Source organism: Salvia hispanica, chromosome 5 (genome assembly GCF_023119035.1).
Source record: "Salvia hispanica cultivar TCC Black 2014 chromosome 5, UniMelb_Shisp_WGS_1.0, whole genome shotgun sequence".
NCBI lineage: Eukaryota > Viridiplantae > Streptophyta > Magnoliopsida > Lamiales > Lamiaceae > Salvia > Salvia hispanica.
In genome coordinates, this window is record NC_062969.1 from 1,123,510 (window position 1) to 1,143,396 (window position 19,887).

Here is a 19,887-nt window from a genome sequence, read left to right on the forward strand (position 1 = left end):
ATTATTGGATAGTATCATTAAACCTCATAAAATCAAAGCAAATCATCATGCAGAAATAATTAGCAAATGTAGTTTCTGGGAGAATCTATACACACATCTTCAATTAGTAGCATAATAAATATTTAAAATAATTTCAAAGTGTATATACACCATAATAAAAGCAAAGATTATTGATGAAAATTTTCAGAACGGAAAATATTATTGTTAAGGGAAAAGATAAATGTACATGTATATGTACATAATATTTTAAATTTTTTAAATTTAAGTGGATTTAATTAATAATTAGTTTTGTTATTATAGGGATCAGGTCACTCTGAATTCACTAATTACAAGGACCTCTTTGTATTAGATCGTTACTGAGATGACTAATCTCAGTAGGAACAAGCCAAGAAATACAAAGAATTTGTGACTAAGTACATGAATACAAAGAAACCCTAGCTATTATCAGATGCTTGACCAATCTAATACTCCAAGCTAACTCTATGTAGAACCACCTGCACACTCAAGTACACAAATCAGTAACACAATAACAAGATCCTTTTGGATCTGAAAGAAAAAAAGACAAGACAACGAATCCAGAAGATTTAGGATATGGCTCAGGTCGCACACACAATTGCACCGGGCCAAGGACCTCCTCAATCTTCACCAATGAGTCACAAGGGAGCACCTCAAGAGAATCTAACCCCCAAACACTAGGAGTCCACCGATTACTACAACGCACCAGCCAATCTCAACACGCGGTCACCAAAACATCTCACAAGCACTATCAATCGTCTCAAGAACACAGAGATCTCACATATCTAAGAAATTAACCAATGAACTTCGACCGAACACACAGACGCGAACAAACCGTTCAGGTCTCGAAGGAATCCTCCAGGTCAACAAAGGAGTTGAGGGATTCACACTCGTATCTCACTAGAACATAGATTAGAGTGACCGGAGAAGAAGATCGGAGCAATTTCACAAGAGAGAGTGAGTGAATCAGAGACGGAAGTGTAGTTTAACACTCAGCACAAACAAAACCCTACATCCAATGGTTGTCAACCAGGATCCTCGTGGAGCGCCACGCGGCAACCATCGATGAACCCCCTCCCCCTCATGTAAGTAACGGGCCAACACTCTGGGCCAACCACTCAAAACTATGGGCTGTGAATTAATTCAGCCCAAAGATAATTAATTCTTAAGCCCAAACCGAAGTAGGTCCATTTTCTCACATACTCCACCTTGGGCCACTTTGGATAAACAAAGGAGAGCCTTGGTCCACGTGTTGCTTCATCCTAGCATACAAGGTTATCCCAAGACACCAAAGAGTTAGAAGTTCATTAGTCAAGAGAATAACCAGGTTGCATAACAAGACACCAGATGACAAGCCAATTAGTCTTGTTGGACTTTAATTGCCTTGTGATTTCGACTTAAGGAATCAATAAGGTCTTTCTCCCTGGACATGCACATGCTAGCCACAATCAAAATGCAAACTTCTAATGCAAGTGAGTAGTTTATCAACAGGAAAACATTTAGTACCCATGTTAGTAGGATTTTTATCAGTATGCACCTTATGCAACAAAATCTCACCTTTTTCAACAACATCTCTCATGAAATGGAACCTAACATCTATATGCTTGGTCCTATCATGAAACACATGGTTTTTGCACAATTGTATAACAGACTAACTATTAGAATATACAACAGGAGTAGCTTTTAAGAATTTAAGTTTAGAGAACTCCCTTCAACCATATAACCTCCTTCATAGCCTCTGTGATGGCTATATACTGTGACTCAGTAGTGGAGGAGAGGGCAACTATGTGTTGCAGTTGTAATTTCCAACTTTTGCAAGACCTACACATAGTAAACACATCGGAAGTAGTTGAGTTTCTCTTGTCCTTGTCATTAGCATAGTTAGAATCAATAAAACCACATAGCTCAACACCATCATCACACTTAGAAAATCACAAACCATACTTTGCAGTATGTTTCAGATATCTAAGAAGCCATTTCAGGGCCTCCCAGTGCACAAGTCTAGGGTTAGACATATATCTACTCAATCAAGAAACAACATAAGCAATATCAGGCCGAGTACTGACTATCAAGTACATAACATAATCTATAGCATTGACATAAGACACCTTTTTCAGAGCAGCAATATCAACTTCAGACTTTGGACACAAATATTTACTCAACAGAAAATGAGCAGCTAAAAACACAGAAGCAGTTTTAGCAGCAGACATGTTAAACTTTTGCAAGATCTTAAGCACATATGGTTCTTGGTGAAGCACAAGGACATACTCTCTTCTACTCTCTTCTGTTCCTAAAGATATTAATATCCAAAATCTTTTGAGCATCACCAAGATACTTCATATCAAAGTTATCACACAAAGCAACATGCACATGCTTGATAGATTTAAGGTATGGTTCCATAATCAACATATCATCAACATATAACAATAAGAACACAAGAACTTTATCAAGGTTTTTCACATACAGGCAAGCACCAAAGCTACTTCTAACAAACCGAAGTTTTGCATACAAGAATTAAACTTGATATTCCATTGTCTAGGGGATTGCTTTAAACCACACAAAGCCTTTTAAGCAAGCAAACATGATTGGGGTACTTAGGATCCACAAAACCCTCAGGTTGTCTCATATAGATATGTTAATCTAAACTATGCAAGAACGCAGTTTTGACATCCATTTGTTTTAACTCCCAATCAAAGTGAGCACGCAGAGTAATCATAAGTCTAATAGTAGTAAATTTCACCACAAGAGCATATATTTCAGTATAATCTACTCACTCTTATTGAGTAAACCCTTTGGTCACAAGTCTGACCTTGTACCTTAAACCATCCACCTCATTTTTAATCTTATTAAGCCACCTGCAGTTAACAATGTAGGCACCAGCAGGGAGGGGAACAAGTAACTAGGTATAATTCACTTTCAGAGATAACATTTCATCTTCCATGACTTTGTGCCACAGATTCCAAAACTTAGATTTGAGGGTCTGCTTATAAGATTGAGGTTCATTCCCATCAGATTCATACACATTAAAAGCAAGAGCAATTAAATTCACAATGCCAATGTACCTAACAGGAGGATTAACAATCCTTCTGCCTCTATCTCTAGACAGGAGGTAATTTTGTAAATCTGGAACATGGTTAGGCTCAACTATTTGGTCTTTATGATGAGTCACATTTTGGGGCTCAGGCTCAGGCTCAGGTTCAGGTTCAGGTTCAGGTTCAGGGTTAGGGCTATAAGATTTGATTTCCAGAAGTACTCCACCTCACTTGGAGCATCATTAGATGACTCTACCTCAGTGAGAGTGTCAGTGGACTCCACCTCACTAAGAGGCTCACTGTCAACACTTGTTGGAGAGGAATCAGGGGCAGTTTTAAGACAAGAGAATTCATCCTCATTGAAGACCACATCCCTACTCATTGTGACCCTAAAACCTGGTTCACTCCTATTCCAAATCCTATAACCCCTTATACCCTCAGGATATCCAAGAAACACCCCTTTCTTGGATATGGGATACAGCTTGTCAGTTTTGGAATGCATAAAGGCACTACAACCAAAGACTCTTAAATGGAATAAAATATTTTCTATTTGTGAATATAGACTCAGGACATTTACCCTTGAGAGGGATTGAGAGAGACCTATTCACCAGGTACGCTGAACGCAGAAGGGCTTCACCCCAAAATATTTTAGACAAACCACTTTTAGACAAAAGACACTTAACCTCTTCTAAAAGGGTTCTGTTCATCCTTTCAGCAACTCCATTTTGCTGAGGGGTATAAGGAGTGGTCTTGTGTATCTGAATTTCAGCAAAAAAGTGATAACTATTACAATTTGTGACTAAGTACAAGAATACTTAAAAGTGATAGCTATTATCATATGCTTGACCAATCTGATACTTCAAGCTAACTCTCTGTAGAACCACCTGCACACTCAAGTACACAAATTAATAACACAATAACAAGATCCTTTCGCGTCTGAAAGAGAAAAGACAAAACAACGAATCCAGAAGATTTAGGATATGGCTCAGGTCACACACACGATTGCACCGGGCCAAGGACCTCCTCAATCTTCACCAATGAGTCACAAGAGAGCACCGCAAGAGAATCTAACCCCCAAACCCTAGGAGTTCACCGATTACTACAACGCACCGGCCAATCTCAACACGTGGCCACCAAAACATCTCACAAGCACTATCAATCGTCTCAAGAACACATAGATCTCACGGATCTAAGAAATTAACCGATGAACTTCGACCGAACGCACAGATGCGAACAAACTGTTCAGGTCTCGAAGGAACCCAACGGGTCAACACAGGAGTTGAGGGATTCACACTCGTATCTCACTGGAACAGAGATTAGAGTGACCGGAGAAGAAGATCAGAGCAATTTCACAAGAGAGAGAGAAGAGAGTTCTAGAGAGAAGGCAGAGTATAATCTGAAGAGGGGGAGTGCGAGAGTGAGTGAATCAGAGGCGGAAGAGAGAAGGGTGTAGTTTAACACTCAGCACAAACACAACCCTACATCCAACGGTTGTCAACCAGGATCCGCATGGAGTGCCATGTGGCAGCCATCGGTGAAACCCCTCAGGTAAGTAACGGGCCAGCACTCTGGGCCATCCACTCAAAACTATGGGCTGTGAATTAATTCAGCCCAAAGGAAATTAATTCTTAAGCCTAATCCGAAGTAGGTCCATTTTCTCACATTTATTTATTGAATTATATGTAGCAATAAAAAATAATTGATATAGAAATTTTATATCGAATCGTAACATGATTTCGAGCTTGATTTGAATTAATATTTAGTAAGAATATTTTTTTGCTTAAATATACACATATTTAAGTATAATTTTTTTTTTCTTCGAAGTGTTGCAAAATGAATAGCAGTGTGAAATTTATTTTAAATCAATTAATGTTGATAAAACGATTTTCAATGTAAAATGTTAAAAAAAGTTTGGTTATGTACACACAATTATGTACGTTTATCACTGCCCGTTTGTTAATTACATCCACGAGATTTCAGGAGTTACAACAACTCGTCGATGTCGCACCAACGGACAAACAAACTAAAGGCAACTAGGGGAAACGGTTAAAGAGACAAATACACACGAAAATAAACAGAAGTACACGAATGGTCGTGTGGCTAAAAATAGCAATAAATAGAAAACTCTATAAACAAAGTTACTAGTAATTCAAGACAAACTAATGAAAGAGAATATATAATTTTGTGCCTTGCCATTAATTTATTCGATTTGATTAGTTAAGATTGGGATTCAATGTATCTTGTAATCTAGAACGAGGGGAGTTAATGTCACTACATCATTGATGGTGACTTGTTTAATTAGTGGATAATTTAGTCAAAATAATCAGCACACGTGTGCATAGGCCGTGTTGAAATGCTTCTTCCAATTAATTATGGCATAAAAATGACAAATTAAAGGTCCGTCAACATTCAACCTTTGCATTACTTAAGAATATTGTATAGCTAATTAAGTAGGATATGAATGCTAGATTTTACTGGTTACAATTTCATTGATTAGCATACATGATACGCAAATGATAGATCAATGGAATTCTAGTAAAGTTTCATCAAGGGCCGTATGAAAAAATATTGACTCCTATTGAAATCTTTATACTACACATTTTGTACGTAGGATAACTCACGTGTAAATATATCAACAATGAACTCACATGTTATACGTTAATTTAAGCCACACTGGTTTATGGTAAATTTTCAAGTTGAAATTGTTGCTCATATTTTAGTGCCATAAGTTTAGGACTTATTTGGCGGCTAGACTTAATATTAATGAATCAAGTACGCACTCAAGTTTTCTTGCTTCCTTATCCACTTTTCACTTAGTATAATAATCCAAAAATTATGGCTTCGATGTAACTTCTCATGTAGACAGAAATTTACAATTCTTTTATCCTAAAACTAGGTGATGTACTTGACTACCAATTATGATTTGTTACCACCACTCATAAATAGGACTGAATTGAAGTGGATTCCACACTTTGGTAAGAGTGAGAGAGAGTGAAAGAGTGAGAGAGAGAGAGAGATGGTGAGGCCAGCTTACTTTGATAGAAATGGAATCAAAAGAGGGGTTTGGGATGAAGAAGAGGACAAAAAATTGAGTGATCATATTAAGCAAAATGGACACCACAACTGGCGGCTGCTGCCGTTATATGCCGGTAATCCCGATTTCTCTGATTAGAGCTTCATGTGGAAGCCAAAATTAACTAATAAATCAATTGATCGATTTCCCTTTTAGATCAAGTCCTTTATTGAGTTCAAGAATATTCATAACCCTAGTTATATATGAAAACCCTTATTCTCTTGTGAGTTAGAGATAGAGTTCGGAGAGGTCAAATCTTTATTACTTGAATAACTTTTTTCTTGTTTAGGGCTTAGTGGAATCAATTTATTATTAGTTCAATCATCCGTGTGCGCACACATTAGGTCACTCAAATCAATGGCCTATTAGTTCATGTTAGAGTATGGAGCCTGAAAGGGGACCTATTAGTTTGGGGGCACCGTTTGGGCTTCCGTACAATATATATTTGAAGATCCCAATTGCTATTCGGTTTATAATTAGTGTTCATTACATTTGCTATATATATTCTCTCTTGTTGTAATTTGGTAAACAATTCATGTGTCTCTTTTATTACTAAAGATTTCTTGTTATTATTGCGTATTAGTTCGAGGCAAAAGATCTTACCAAATGAGTTGCGCTTCATGGTTAGATTAGATCCTAATGAGTGGTGAAATTTACTTAATGTCTAGTTTTGATCCATTAATATGCATACATCTTATTTTTAGTGACTTACATTAATTAACATATATGTGATTTATTTAATTTAGGGTTGAAGAGGTGTGGGAAGAGTTGCAGACTGCGTTGGGTGAACTATTTGAAGCCTGGTATCCGACGTGGCAACTTCACCCAAGAAGAAGAGCATCTCATCATCCAACTCCACAATCAACTGTTTTTGTTATGTACTATTGAAAATTTTGTTAGGAGTTTTAGTAGGATGATATTTTGTTCCTATGCACTAATTAGTTATATTGGTGTTCTTATTTAATTTCCAAATTTTGGTAATTTAATTTAGATATATACTATGAATATATGTATGGTAAATGTATATATGCCTTTTACGATTCATGTGAGAATTTTGAAGTTTTTGTAACGATAGTTCCAATAAAAGGAACCCAAGGGCCATATTCTTCTCCAATTTGAGTTTTACTCATATCTCGAATGAATTCCAGAACATATTCGAAGAAATTCTGACCTCCAGTCGGAATGGTTTGTGGGTTCCGAAGAGCTATAGTAACTGAACCTAATAAGATGGCAATTACAACCCAAGAAGTAATAAGTACTTGTCCATGTACTTGGAAACCCCCTATCTGTCAATAGAAATGTTGGCCTACTTCCACACCTTGGTGAATATAGCAATTATAGAATTTTGAATATAGCAATTATAGAATTTTGAAGTTTTTCTAAAGAAGATTTTGTTTAGCGTATTAGTTCTTAGTCAAATAAATTAGTGTTAGTTTTACAATTTTCATGACTAAATTAAAATAGCCACCTTCTCTAATGACATGACCATACTAATGATCCTATCGTAGATTGCACCCTCCTTAGGTTAATTAAGATTTTATTCTTGTATTTCCCTCAAAAGAAAGAAAAAATAATCAGTAATGAATCTTTTGCAAATAATTCGGCCTTTAAAGGCTGGATTGCATTTTTCTTTAATATTTTTGATCGATTAATTGCTCAAACCAATAGATTGGCGTTGTATATACTACATTAAATCCTTAATACTCTTTTCAAAGCTATTCGGAACTGAGTTTTATGAAATGTAGGTAATTGTAAAGAAGCCCACATCTATCTATACATATATAACACGCGAGTTTTAACTTTGATTGATTATCTATGAATTCTGGATATAAATTTGAATATTTAGAAAATTTTAAGTTCACTATATAATATATAATTCAAGCATAATAAGCATATAATTCAAACATAATAAATTGCTAATAATAATTCATAGTAGTTACTACCGTTACAATTTGACCCCAAACACAATTTTTTATAAGGGTGGCAAAATGGGTAGCGGGTAATGGGTAATTCCCATCTCGACCCGCTACCCGCCGGGTATTGGGTACCCGCTACCCGACGATAACAGGAAACGGAGCGGGATAAGGTAGTGTATTTTAGAGTTTTGCGGGTAGTGGGTGTATCCACTACCCGTGCGGGTATACCCGTTAGTCCCGTAATACCCATTATTATTAGCATTAGTCATATTCCATCTTTTAACACTCCCCTTGTTCCATATAAATAAAGGTGTTTCAAATAATTAAAGTGGAGAAAAAAAGTAAATAGTTAAATAATAATAGCCAAAAACGCACTCATTTTGAAAAATTAAAAATAAATAGTTAGAACGGAGAAAAAATAAAGTCAGAGAGATAATAATGTAGAAAAGAGTATTTATATTATTATATTTCCGAAATGGGTGAAGAAAATGAAATGCCTCTATAAAGGCGGAACAGTGGGAGTACTTTATATAATCTGAGAGTTCTTTCAAAACATTTTTATATTCCAACGAACATACAGTTGAAAACTCACCGGAACTAGCTATAGAGTGTCCTCTTACTTTTATTCCCAATCTATTCAACGTTTACCATTGATATTAATAAAGTAAATTAGGGAACATTGACGGTTATTATTATGTTTTCAAATTTTTTATTAGGATTTCGGGTCGGGTACGGGTACCCGCAATGTCGGGTACGGGATATCCGTCACGGGTATCGAATAATCCCGGTATATCGCGGGGCGGGTATTGGAACAACAAATTTTGCTAAAATCGGGTACGGATACCCGACTTGTCGGGTGCGGATACCCGTGGGTAACCCGTTTCGTCACCCCTAATTTTATAGTATTCAATTTTCAATCTTTAATGCATGAGAAAGTGGGGTGGCAAATTCATCATTATAAATATAAAATTTACAGTTTTTGGCTGATACAAGAAGTGTAGGAGGGTGCATTCTATTTTTCATTATTATCATTATATTTTCATGTTCTTGTAAACATTATATATATGCTTGTGTATGCCTCGGGAGGTTTGAGAAAAGACACCAAACAAGGAAAAAGAGTATTGTATTGTAGTGGAGTTGCAGTTTTGGCCGGAAGGAAATATCTATTTATCCATTCAATATGTAGTATTTTTTTGCTATTCTTAATTCACGTATCATTTTATGTATTTTTATATTTTGATTATTATGTTATTATATTATATTTATTATTAATAATTTTTAATTTTTGGTATTTTTTTTAATATTTTATAGATTATTTTGATGATATATATTCGATGTTCGTCATAGAATCGTTGCTAATGTTTATGGAAGGGCCAAATAAATGATTTCCTATTAATTATTTTTCAATGTTTAGACCAATAGTAATTATAATTTGTTAATTTCTTGATTTGTTCATTTACTAATAGTTTTTTTTTTTGCTATCGGTAATTCGTCCATCATTCTGCAATTTTATATTTTGGTTAGCATGTTATCATATTATATTTGTTGTTGATGATAATTTTGATTTTTAATTAGGATCTTTTAATATATATTTATAGATTATTTTGATGACATGTATTTAGAATTTCGTCACATAATCGTGCTTAATGATTATGGAAGGGCCAAAATGAAGGTATTTATTGATTATTTTTGGCTGTTTAGACCAATAGTAGTAATAATTGGTCTTATAAACAAAATCTTCAAATAGATTTTCAATTTTAATGTATTTCCTAGACTTTAATTTCAATCTATCGTTATAAACATGCATACAGCATTCTCAAAATATTAATAGGGAAAATTAGTATTGTAATTATTTTTATACGTTAGACTAAATTCACCAACCCCAACCTTCAATTTCACATTTTAGAGATGTATTAATGAGTATATATGTAAGAAAAAAAAATCTTCCTTTAATTTGAATAAAATTTTAAAAAACAAAAAAAAAGTTTTTTATTTTAATGTGAATATACTAAAATTCAACATATGTCGAAATTGTATTTTGAGTTTAAATGTCCCACCATTGTTATAATTGAATTCACTAATTTAATCAAAATTGTTGTGAAATATAAAAAATCAGAATACACTATACAATATTTATATTATCAAACATAAAATTTATGCATCTAAAGTATAGAATTTTCTTTAATAATAAATTTATTAAGTAAGTTGAAACATGTAATTTATGATATTTTTACTTGGTTTTGCACATGTCAATCATGCCCCATTGCATATATCAATAATTTTTTGCTCTTTCGTTAAACAATAAAGTCTATTTTTGACATGTTTTGTGGTTGATTTTTTGTAATAGAGGTGAAAAAGTGTTTTAAATAAATTTTTATTGTATATCGTTTTTTAATTTAAAACTTCATATAATTATATTGTTTTCATTTCATAATTGTGAACTCACAGTTTCAAAATAATGGATATAAAAAATCAATTGGTTCATGCATCGCACGGGTGAGATATTAATTTATTATAGTGTGGGTGAAATATAAGAAGTTAATGGTACATTAGTTTGTGCTACCATAAAATAAATGGAATGCGAAATTGTTTGAGGGACGTACCGTTGGTTTCTGGAATTTAAAGATATAAACCGGGCGTAATACAACCTAAAAGAAGGTCCTTTGCGGCCTTGGACACCACTTTGGATTCATAACTGTGTAACTTGAAGCGACTACACTTCACACTTATATAGGTGATTCCTGCTCGAGTATCTTGCCCTACTCGGTCTCTTTGAGAACTCAATCTCCTCGAGATCCTTAGAAATCATTAAAAGTCATTAAAGGCAAAGAGCAACGCCCCCTCAAGTGCTTCTTCTAACTCCATGAACACCAGCGTGTTGTCAGCAACGGGCTAGCCGGGTAAGACACTAAGTCTTAACACGATTCGGAAATAGTTGCAACAAAACGCTAAAACACCTAAATATAACTAAGTTGTGTTGGGAATCTTTACATGTATTAGAGAGTATATATATATGTATAATTGTCTCGTTTTGTATTTATAGCATCATGTATGTAATCAAGTTTGTAAGTTTGTTGAATAATGTTGAAAAAAAATCATGTCTTTTTGCCTAGTCTATATAAAGAGATTGTCTTTTTGCATAGTCTATACTCTCTTTCTCCGGCAGCTTCTGGTCACCGGAGAAAGCGGCCCCACATGGGAAACAGGTAAAGAAGCATCAATGCAAACACAACCGCTCTAACTCTGCCCCAAACCACAGTGAAAAAGAGAGTGGCAATCAACAGACACAAACCAGGGTTGATCTTGCACGAACACGGCCTTCTCTCGAGGCAAACTTCTCCATGATCAAACGACTCGTTCGAGGAGGGAGAAGAGCTGGAGCTTCCGACTGGAGGCTGCAAGACCTCAGCCTCCTCAACTCCTCCGTCTCTTGTCGTTTTGCCATTACCATTTATCTGCAGATGACCGGAGATTTTCCCGAGCTGTCGAATGCTGCCACCGGAGACCTTTATCTTCTGCAAGAGGGCAGAAAAGGGATCAATTAGTGATGAAAAGGGATACTAACTAACTAACTAACTAACTAACTACTTCACTAACCAGTGAGGCTTTGGGGAGGAGGATTTCAAGAACATGAGAAAGTGGCCTTTTTGAGCTTGAACTTTTGTGACACTTTTTCTTGTGATTGGAATTGGTTTGATCTGTTTGGGTTTCCAACACCAGAGGGTGGAAGCAAGAGAAGAGACCTTTCTTCATTATCATGAAAAAGATTTGTGGGATTGTGATGTTTTTAAAGATTGAAAATTTAGAGGTAAAAAACAAGAAATTGAGGAAGAGGGATTTAGTAGTGGTCAAAGATGAAATAAAAACAAATTGGTGCATTAGTTGAGTAATGGCTTGAGTTGGTTATTGTAGAGCCGGCAATGCCAATTTTTGGCATTTTTTTATGCAAGAACATATTATCGTATATTCTCTATAATTGCTAGTATTTGATCATATTATAGGCACAAAATTTTGATTGGAATAAGAATATTGACTTGTTAATAGATGGAAAGTGAATATTAGATGAAAAAAATTGATCTCTCTTGCCTTTTTTCTCATTCTATTGGCTTAATCGTGGTACATTTTATTTTCCTATTTCATTCTGCCATATTTAGAGTAAAATATTTGGGTTATTTAAAGGGCCCAAAATAATGTGTTTTGTGGCCGGCCACATTAAATAAATACGGCTTTAGATTGCATAATCTAAAAATATGTTGAATGTGATTCATACGAATCTTTCCAAAAAATAATGTGATAATTGTTTACTAAACCCTAAACCCTAGGCCAAATGTGATAGAACACGGATTTTAAGAAATATAGTAAAAAGTAAAGTAAAATATTAGTAGAAGTTGGTTCCTACTTTTAAATATTACTTTCTACGTCTCAGATTAATTGTCACTCTTGGAGTGGGCAAGGGTTTTAAGAAATGTGAAGAAAAATATGAAACCCACTTTTTTATATTGGGTTTATAAGAAAATGTGAGAGCATCCCCATCCGTGCTCTTAGCTAAGGATACAGATGTGAGTGTTGTGCTCTTAGCTAAGGACAAAGAGTAAAAGTGGGTCCGGGTACTCTTAGCTAAAGACAAGCTCAAGGGTCCCACCATTCTATTATTCAATTTAAATACTCCAATTATTAAAAACATTTCTACATTATAAAAATACATTCAAAAATAAAAATTACATAATTAAAATCTTAAAAAATAAAAATACATAATTAAAATCCTAGAAAATAAAAAAATACATAATTAAAATCCTACAAAGATGAGAATATGAGAAAAAAGATGAGAGAATGTGGATGATAGAAAAAAGATGAGAGAATGTGATTTTTTTGTGTTCAAGTGGGGGTATTTATAGATGAAAATGTGAATTTTGGGGAAAAAAATTGAAAAATAAATTAAAAGTGGGTAGAAAACAGATATAATTTTTTGGGAAGTGGGAAAATATTTTTTTTTATTTAAAAACATTTTTTTAAATAAATTTCGAATTTTTTTTAAAAATAAAAACAAAAAATCGAATTCGCTAATGCCTATGCCGTTGGCCAATCAGACGCTGCCACGTAAGGGTGCTCAGCGGCACGGACGGACGACCTGCAGCGGCGGACGGGTGCTCAGCGGCACGGACGGACGGACGGCGGTAAGAGCACCGCTGTGGATGCTCTGAGTGGAGTGAGTTAGTGGAATGTGGAACCTCTTTACCATTTATGGTAAAAATAAAGTGTGACATATTTGTGGGACGGACGGAAATGGAAAAGAATGACAATTATTGTGGGACGGAGTGAGTAGTTTTATAGTGAAATGTGAGTGAATAAAATTGGTGGAACGTGGAGTTCATTATCAAAAGTAGTTGATGCCTACCTATGTTATTTTATATCAACTCTTTCTTCTTGTTTAGATTTTATTTTATATCAACTCTTTCTTCTTGTTTAGATTTGAATGTTTTGTGTTGTGTGGCAATTTTATTAGTAATGTAATTCTTTGTTGAAATATGCAGTGTAGTCATTCAAGAAACTACTGGTACTATACATGATTTTGCTCCATTGTTATTGATCCTACTTATGTAATTTGGTGGAATCTCCTATACAATTGAAATGACTAATCAAGAGGTTAGGTTGTTGGAATCAATAAATTAATTAGGTTGTTAAAATGACTTGTGTGTTTGGTGATTGATTTTGTTTCTCGTCTTAGAAGACATTTGTGACTCTTGATTTTTCCCATCTCATAAATATTTTGACAAGGGCAGCTTGTTGTTTAGTTTAGTTCATTTGTGGATCGTCCTCCTTTTCATCAATAATTACAAGTTGAGTAGTTGATTTTATCTTGTTGCACTAAAAAAAATCGCTAATTAGTGGCGGACTTCTCACGGACCAGTAGCGAAATTTAATTTACTCAAATTAATTCCGCCACTACAAATCATTTTTTCGTTAAAATATATAGAATATTATAATTATAAATAACCCGCCACTGTATATTCCGCCACAGCATTTCCAATCTTAATTAATTCCTCTGGCGCGAATTCTCCCTGCGCCGCAGCCACTCCGTTCGCCGCCGTTAGCCGCTCCAGCCACCACAGTTCGCCGCTCCAGCTCCGTCGCCGTCGCCACCAGGTAATCAATTTACCATAATCCTTTTTTAGATGTTTGAATTTAGACAATCGAAGTAGGTTTATTATACTGACTAATTTGGGGTTTTTTGTGTGCCAAAATTAATGAATTTTTATGTATAACTTTTTGCCATCTCTGAAATCGATGGAGCTTAATGTTGCTGTTATTGATGGGATAAATCATGTGTGAGCCATTTTCCCTTCGGACATTTGACAATTATATGATACTGTTGATGAGCTTGTTGAATTTGATATCTTCATCCAAGACCTTGCTATTTAGGTGATTACATCCCAAAGTTAGTGTATTTCATTTGTTTAGGAGATGCTCAAATCTGCATATCAGAGATAGCTTCATCGTAAGTGCCATGTTTATGCATCTTAGAATCTGAGATAGCTTCCCATTTTGAACTGACATAACAGCATATTACCCTGAGTTTTGAAGGGTGCCCTAACTAGCCTTCTTGTAGGCATAAATATGTTCTCTTATTAAACGTTTCAATATTTCGTGCATCTAAGTTAAGGCCTGCAAGGTTTAGATAGTACTCCTATTATCTTAACGAAACAGATCCCACTAGATCTATTAGTTGATTTATAGTTAAGTTTGCAAGGTTTAAATAGTTTTATGTTTCCTTAAATTTTGTTATTACTAGTAGTACTATATAACTAATATCAGTATCATTTACATCGAAATAAAATATGGGAGTCAGGAAGGGGAGTGTGGATTGAGACGAGAGAGAATAAAATGATAGTATGGAGAATTGGCTAAGTAGTTTTTCAGACACAAACAAAAATAGTGCTGCAAGAAATCCACCTATAAAAACAAGATCAGCCTCCTCTTTATGTTTACTTAGTTTTGTATACATTTTATGAATAAAATTAGTTTTGTATACATTTTATGTTTTCTTCATGAATACATGCAGGTTCCTAACCTTCTTTATAACCATGGTGTTCTGTGTATTAAGATCAGCCTCCTCTTGCATTGCTCTCATCTTTCTTCCTATTTGGAAAGTATCTCTCTGAAAAATGTGATAAAATCATTTATTTTTAGGTTGTTTGATTACAATTTTTCTTTGCAGTTATAAAGTCAGATTCATGAGATTAGTTTTTACCCTATGAATGTTTGAATGCAACCTTTTCTGCCTCCTATATTTCTTATTTTTGGATCCCAGTTCCTGCAAAAAGCAATGAGATAAAGTTCTTAAGTTAAATTACCACTTTTATCTCTTGTAAATACTCTTTTAATGATATATACAGATTCTAACCTTCTTTATGTCATTACTGCAGAAAATGATAAAATCACAAGCTGCTCCCATCTTTAAAGATAGTTCTGATTTTGGAATATTTCTTTCTTACAATAGAAAATGATAAAATTAATTTGGGATTTTCTTTGAATTGTTTGTTTTTAATCTTGCTTGATTTGGACTAACCTAGCTATGTTCGGCGTAGTTAGTTCAATTTCTCTGATGATGCCTCTGCTTGTGAGGTTGTGAGCATAGAATTATTGTGTGATTTGCTATATTTGATGGGTGTTATGCATTTTCTTTATATAGGAAGAAGGTGCAGTTGATTATATAGCATCTCATCTTCGGAAAATCGAATACGAATAGTTCAATGTTCTCTTCATCATCTACAATTACGCTTCCGTGTGTATTTTTACGTCAAAATCAACCAACTTGCACAGTTGATGCTCATACGTTGCATACTGCCAATGGCAAAAGGCATTCCCGGAAAGTAAAAGGCTGCAGCAGTATTAGCAGCATTGATGACTCAATACCCCCTGCAAATATGGATGGTGACAGTAATGTGAAATTGGATGATACCAACCCCAGTAATCGACACATAAACTCAATTACAATAGGCCGTTGGGTTCGGTCTTGTTCCAATGTGCGTGAGGTTAAGAAACTACATGCTGTTGTTAGTAGGAGGATGAGAGATCCGGTAGCTTATGTTGATAATAACTTAATCAGTATGTATGCTAGATTCGGGGAGCTTGTGGCTGCTCGTCGGGTATTTGATAATATGTTGGAAAGAAATGTTGTTTCTTGGACTGCAATGCTGAATGGCTACCAGAGACATGGTTTAGGTGATGAAGCGTTGAGGTTGTTCCTTGAGTTTGTTAACTCTGGTCTGTACGGGAATGCGCAGACATACGTCTGTGTACTGAATCTGTGTGGCAGGACGTTTAACTATGAGCTTGGAAGACAGTTGCATGCTTCCGCAGTAAAGAATCAAGTAAGTAATTACATCTTAGATTGTACTATTTTGCATTTTTATGCTCAGTGTGGTGATTTGGGTAGCTCTTTTGAAGTCTTTGACCGGATGCGAAACCGGGATTTGGTTGCTTGGACGACAATGATCACAGCTTGTTCACAGCACGGGCGGGGACAGGAGGCTTTTGCATTGTTGTCGCAGATGTTATCTGAGGGACTTGACCTTAATGAATTCACTATCTGTAGTGTATTGAATGCTTGTGGTGAAGAGAAAGAGCTCGGATTTGGTGAACAGTTGCATGCTACTGTCGTTAAGAAGGCGTATGATGTTGATGTGTACGTGGGGACGGCGTTGGTGGATTTGTATGCAAAGTGTGGGAAGATTGAGGAGTCGAAGTCAATTTTTGATGGAATGAAAAGGAGAAATGCCATCACTTGGAATTCTATTATAGCTGGATATGCTCGTAACAACCTTGGTGACGATGCCATAAGACTCTTCCGTATAATGAAAAGATTAAGGGTGCCTACTGACAACTCGACCATGGTCAGCATCCTTAGAGCTTGTGGCTTACTCAAGGCTTTATTGACAGGTAAAGAAGTGCACGCGCAGATTTTCAAGAATTTCGAACCTAGCAATATCTTCGTAGGGAGTGCACTTGTATGGCTGTATTGTAAATGCGGGGATTACGCCTCTGCGGCTAAGGTGCTTCAAAACCTCCCAGATAAAGATGTGGTTTCATGGACTGCGATGATTTCTGGCTGTGCTCGCCTAGGTCACGAGCATGAAGCCCTTGAGTACTTGAAGGAGATGCTGAGTGAAGGCGTGGAACCCAACCCGTTCACGTATTCGTCAGTGCTGAAAGCATGCGCGAATCTGGAAAGCATAAGGCAAGGGGAGCTCATTCACTCGTCCCTAAACAAGACGCCTTCATTGTCCAACGTGTTTGTTGGGAGTGCTCTGGTTCATATGTACTCGAAATGTGGACATCTTTCTGAGGCGGCTCAAGTCTTTGAAAACATGCCTGAGAGGAACTTGGTCTCGTGGAAGGCAATGATCGTAGCTTATGCGAAAAATGGACGTTGTGGAGAGGCTATGAAGCTCATGTATCGAATGCAAGACGAGTGCATTCAGGTAGATGACTACATCCTCTCCACTGTTCTTACATGCTGTGGTAAGTGGGAGAAAGGGGAGTCGTCGCCTTCCGAGAACTGTCTGCAGCCTTAAAAATCTTACAAGATTTAAAGTAAAGTTTTAGCATCATGTATTTGAAGCAAAATCTGTAGCTCGAGATTTTCGGCTCAGCACGGTTTGGCTTTTTGTGTCGTGATCGAAGTCAGGGATGAAGATGAAGAAGAAGAAGAAGTTGCATATTTGAAATCTGGGCTTTATCGAAATAAGTATATGTAGAAAGTTGCCTTCTGTTAGGATGAATTCATGTTGAATGATGTTTGTCTATAAATGTGAATATGGGTTTTATTTAGGCAAAATTTGATGCAAAAGTATAAATCTTACTGGATTCTTGTGCAACTTTCTTGAAAAATCAAGAGTTGGTTTTGAATTTTCATTTTTCTTACTTTGTTCCTTTTAATTTAGATTTTGTGTTTGGGGTTGCACTAACTATGTACCTTTTATACATAAATGGAGTATTCATATATGACTATGATTTGCTTCTTGAAATTATAAAAATTAAAGAGTTACTCCTTTCCTTTCCTTTGAATACATAGAGATTACGAAGAAAAACTAGTAACTATATACTATAGGATTGTATTCAACTGTCAAACTATTAACTATATACTATAGGATTGGCCCAAAAAGTAAAATTCTTCCCTCGATAAAAGAAATAAAGGCCAAAAGAATTTTCGGGTGCACGCACGATGTCCTTCCAAGAACAAATCAAAAGGTGGAAAAAGTTTGGGTGTTACATTTTTATTTTTCTATTTCTTTCCGCCATGCTTAGAGTAGAAAGTCGGATTTTGATGGATTTTATGGATTTGGATCTATTAATCAGGCCCATGATCTAAGCCCAATAAAACACTGGGCCTCTATCGCGATATTAGGAATTTAGGAATGAAACAATTCTAAATTTTAACAATTCAAAGAGAGTAATAAATAAAAAAAGTGGTTGACTAGTAGTAAAAAAAAAACTAAGTTCACCAAAAAATAGGCTTGATAATTAATCAATTATTTTCACAATTGGTAGTGTATGGATGGGGTGTGTATTACATGCTCTACTATTAAAACTAGGGCAAAATACATGTTGAGGTCCTTATATTAATACAATTTATTTTATTAGATTTTTTTATATATAAATTTTTGGTTCATTATATTTTTATACCAAAATATTGTTTTATTAGATCATTTTATAGTTTTTTTGTTTCATTAGGTTATATACTAATGCATTTTTATTAAAAAAAATTTAGTTAAATCTTTATTTAATGGAATTTTTTGATTTAATTAACTTTTCTAATATCTTTCCTAGAATGCGCCATTTAATTGAAAATTGGTATAGTAGTATTTGTCATGATTTCGAAAATGAATTTATTTTATATTTTAAATTTATAAATATTATTATGCGTAGCAAAAAATCACACTAATAAAAATAAAAGTTAAAATCTAAAACTAGAAATTGATTAAAGTTCAGAAATTTACAGAAAAAATATCCCATCTATTCCATTGTCAAATTATAATTATAAAAATAAAATAACAGGTTTATCCGTGTAAGCGAGAAAAGATAAAAAAAAAATCAAAATCCAATATTCTCCTTAGTAATAAATAAACATCTAATTCCGATTTATTTATTTCATTATACATATGTACTCTAATACTCCAGTAACTTCAATTTTCAACAGCTTCACACATTCTAGAAAATAAATAAAGAAAAAAAACATGATTGAAATTCTACATTATGTTATACAATATCTGAAAAAACTAAATTGACCTTTGTATAATTATATTCTTGTCCAATAATGCAAAATTCTCTAAGTCAATATGAATGAAGATATTCCAAATTTTCTAAAATCTCCTGCTTTTTATGACTAATTGCTAAAGATGTTCCATCACGAAATTTTGTATAATCTTAAGAGATTCTGTTCAGGCCCCCATCAAATATTCTATTAATAATTTCTTGTCCACATTGATTAATAATGACGTAGTGTAATTTTTTTTACAATAATTATAAATTTTTTTAGATCTAATCCCCCACAAAACATGAGAAAATTTGCACATTTTGACCTATTCATGGCGAAAAATTGGTTGCACCCTTGACAAATCCACACTCTGTAAATTTCACAATAATTCATTATCAAAAGTTAAAGAAACTTAAAAATTGGTAGTCAATAAAGAGAGACATTTTGAATCACTTATAAAAAGTTAGAGAAATTAATATGAGCTTCAATCCGCACATTGAGACCATCTTACTTCTTCGGTCCCCATTAAATGTCTCATATTTAATCGGTGTGCGTTTTAAGAAATTGTTTTACTTTCTAAAGAAAAATGAACGG

The 19,887-nt window shown here is 34.7% G+C and overlaps 1 protein-coding gene across 1 annotated transcript; it reads left to right on the forward strand.

Moving 5' to 3' along the window:
- Positions 1-14,052: 14,052 nt before the first annotated feature.
- Positions 14,053-17,914, forward strand: LOC125186014 (pentatricopeptide repeat-containing protein At4g18520, chloroplastic-like). The gene is made up of 2 exons (XM_048082314.1): positions 14,053-14,180; positions 15,727-17,914. The coding sequence occupies exon 2, from the start codon at positions 15,788-15,790 to the stop codon at positions 17,609-17,611; it is 1,824 nt and encodes a 607-aa protein (XP_047938271.1). The 5' UTR covers positions 14,053-14,180; positions 15,727-15,787; the 3' UTR covers positions 17,612-17,914.
- The last annotated feature ends 1,973 nt before the right edge of the window (positions 17,915-19,887 follow it).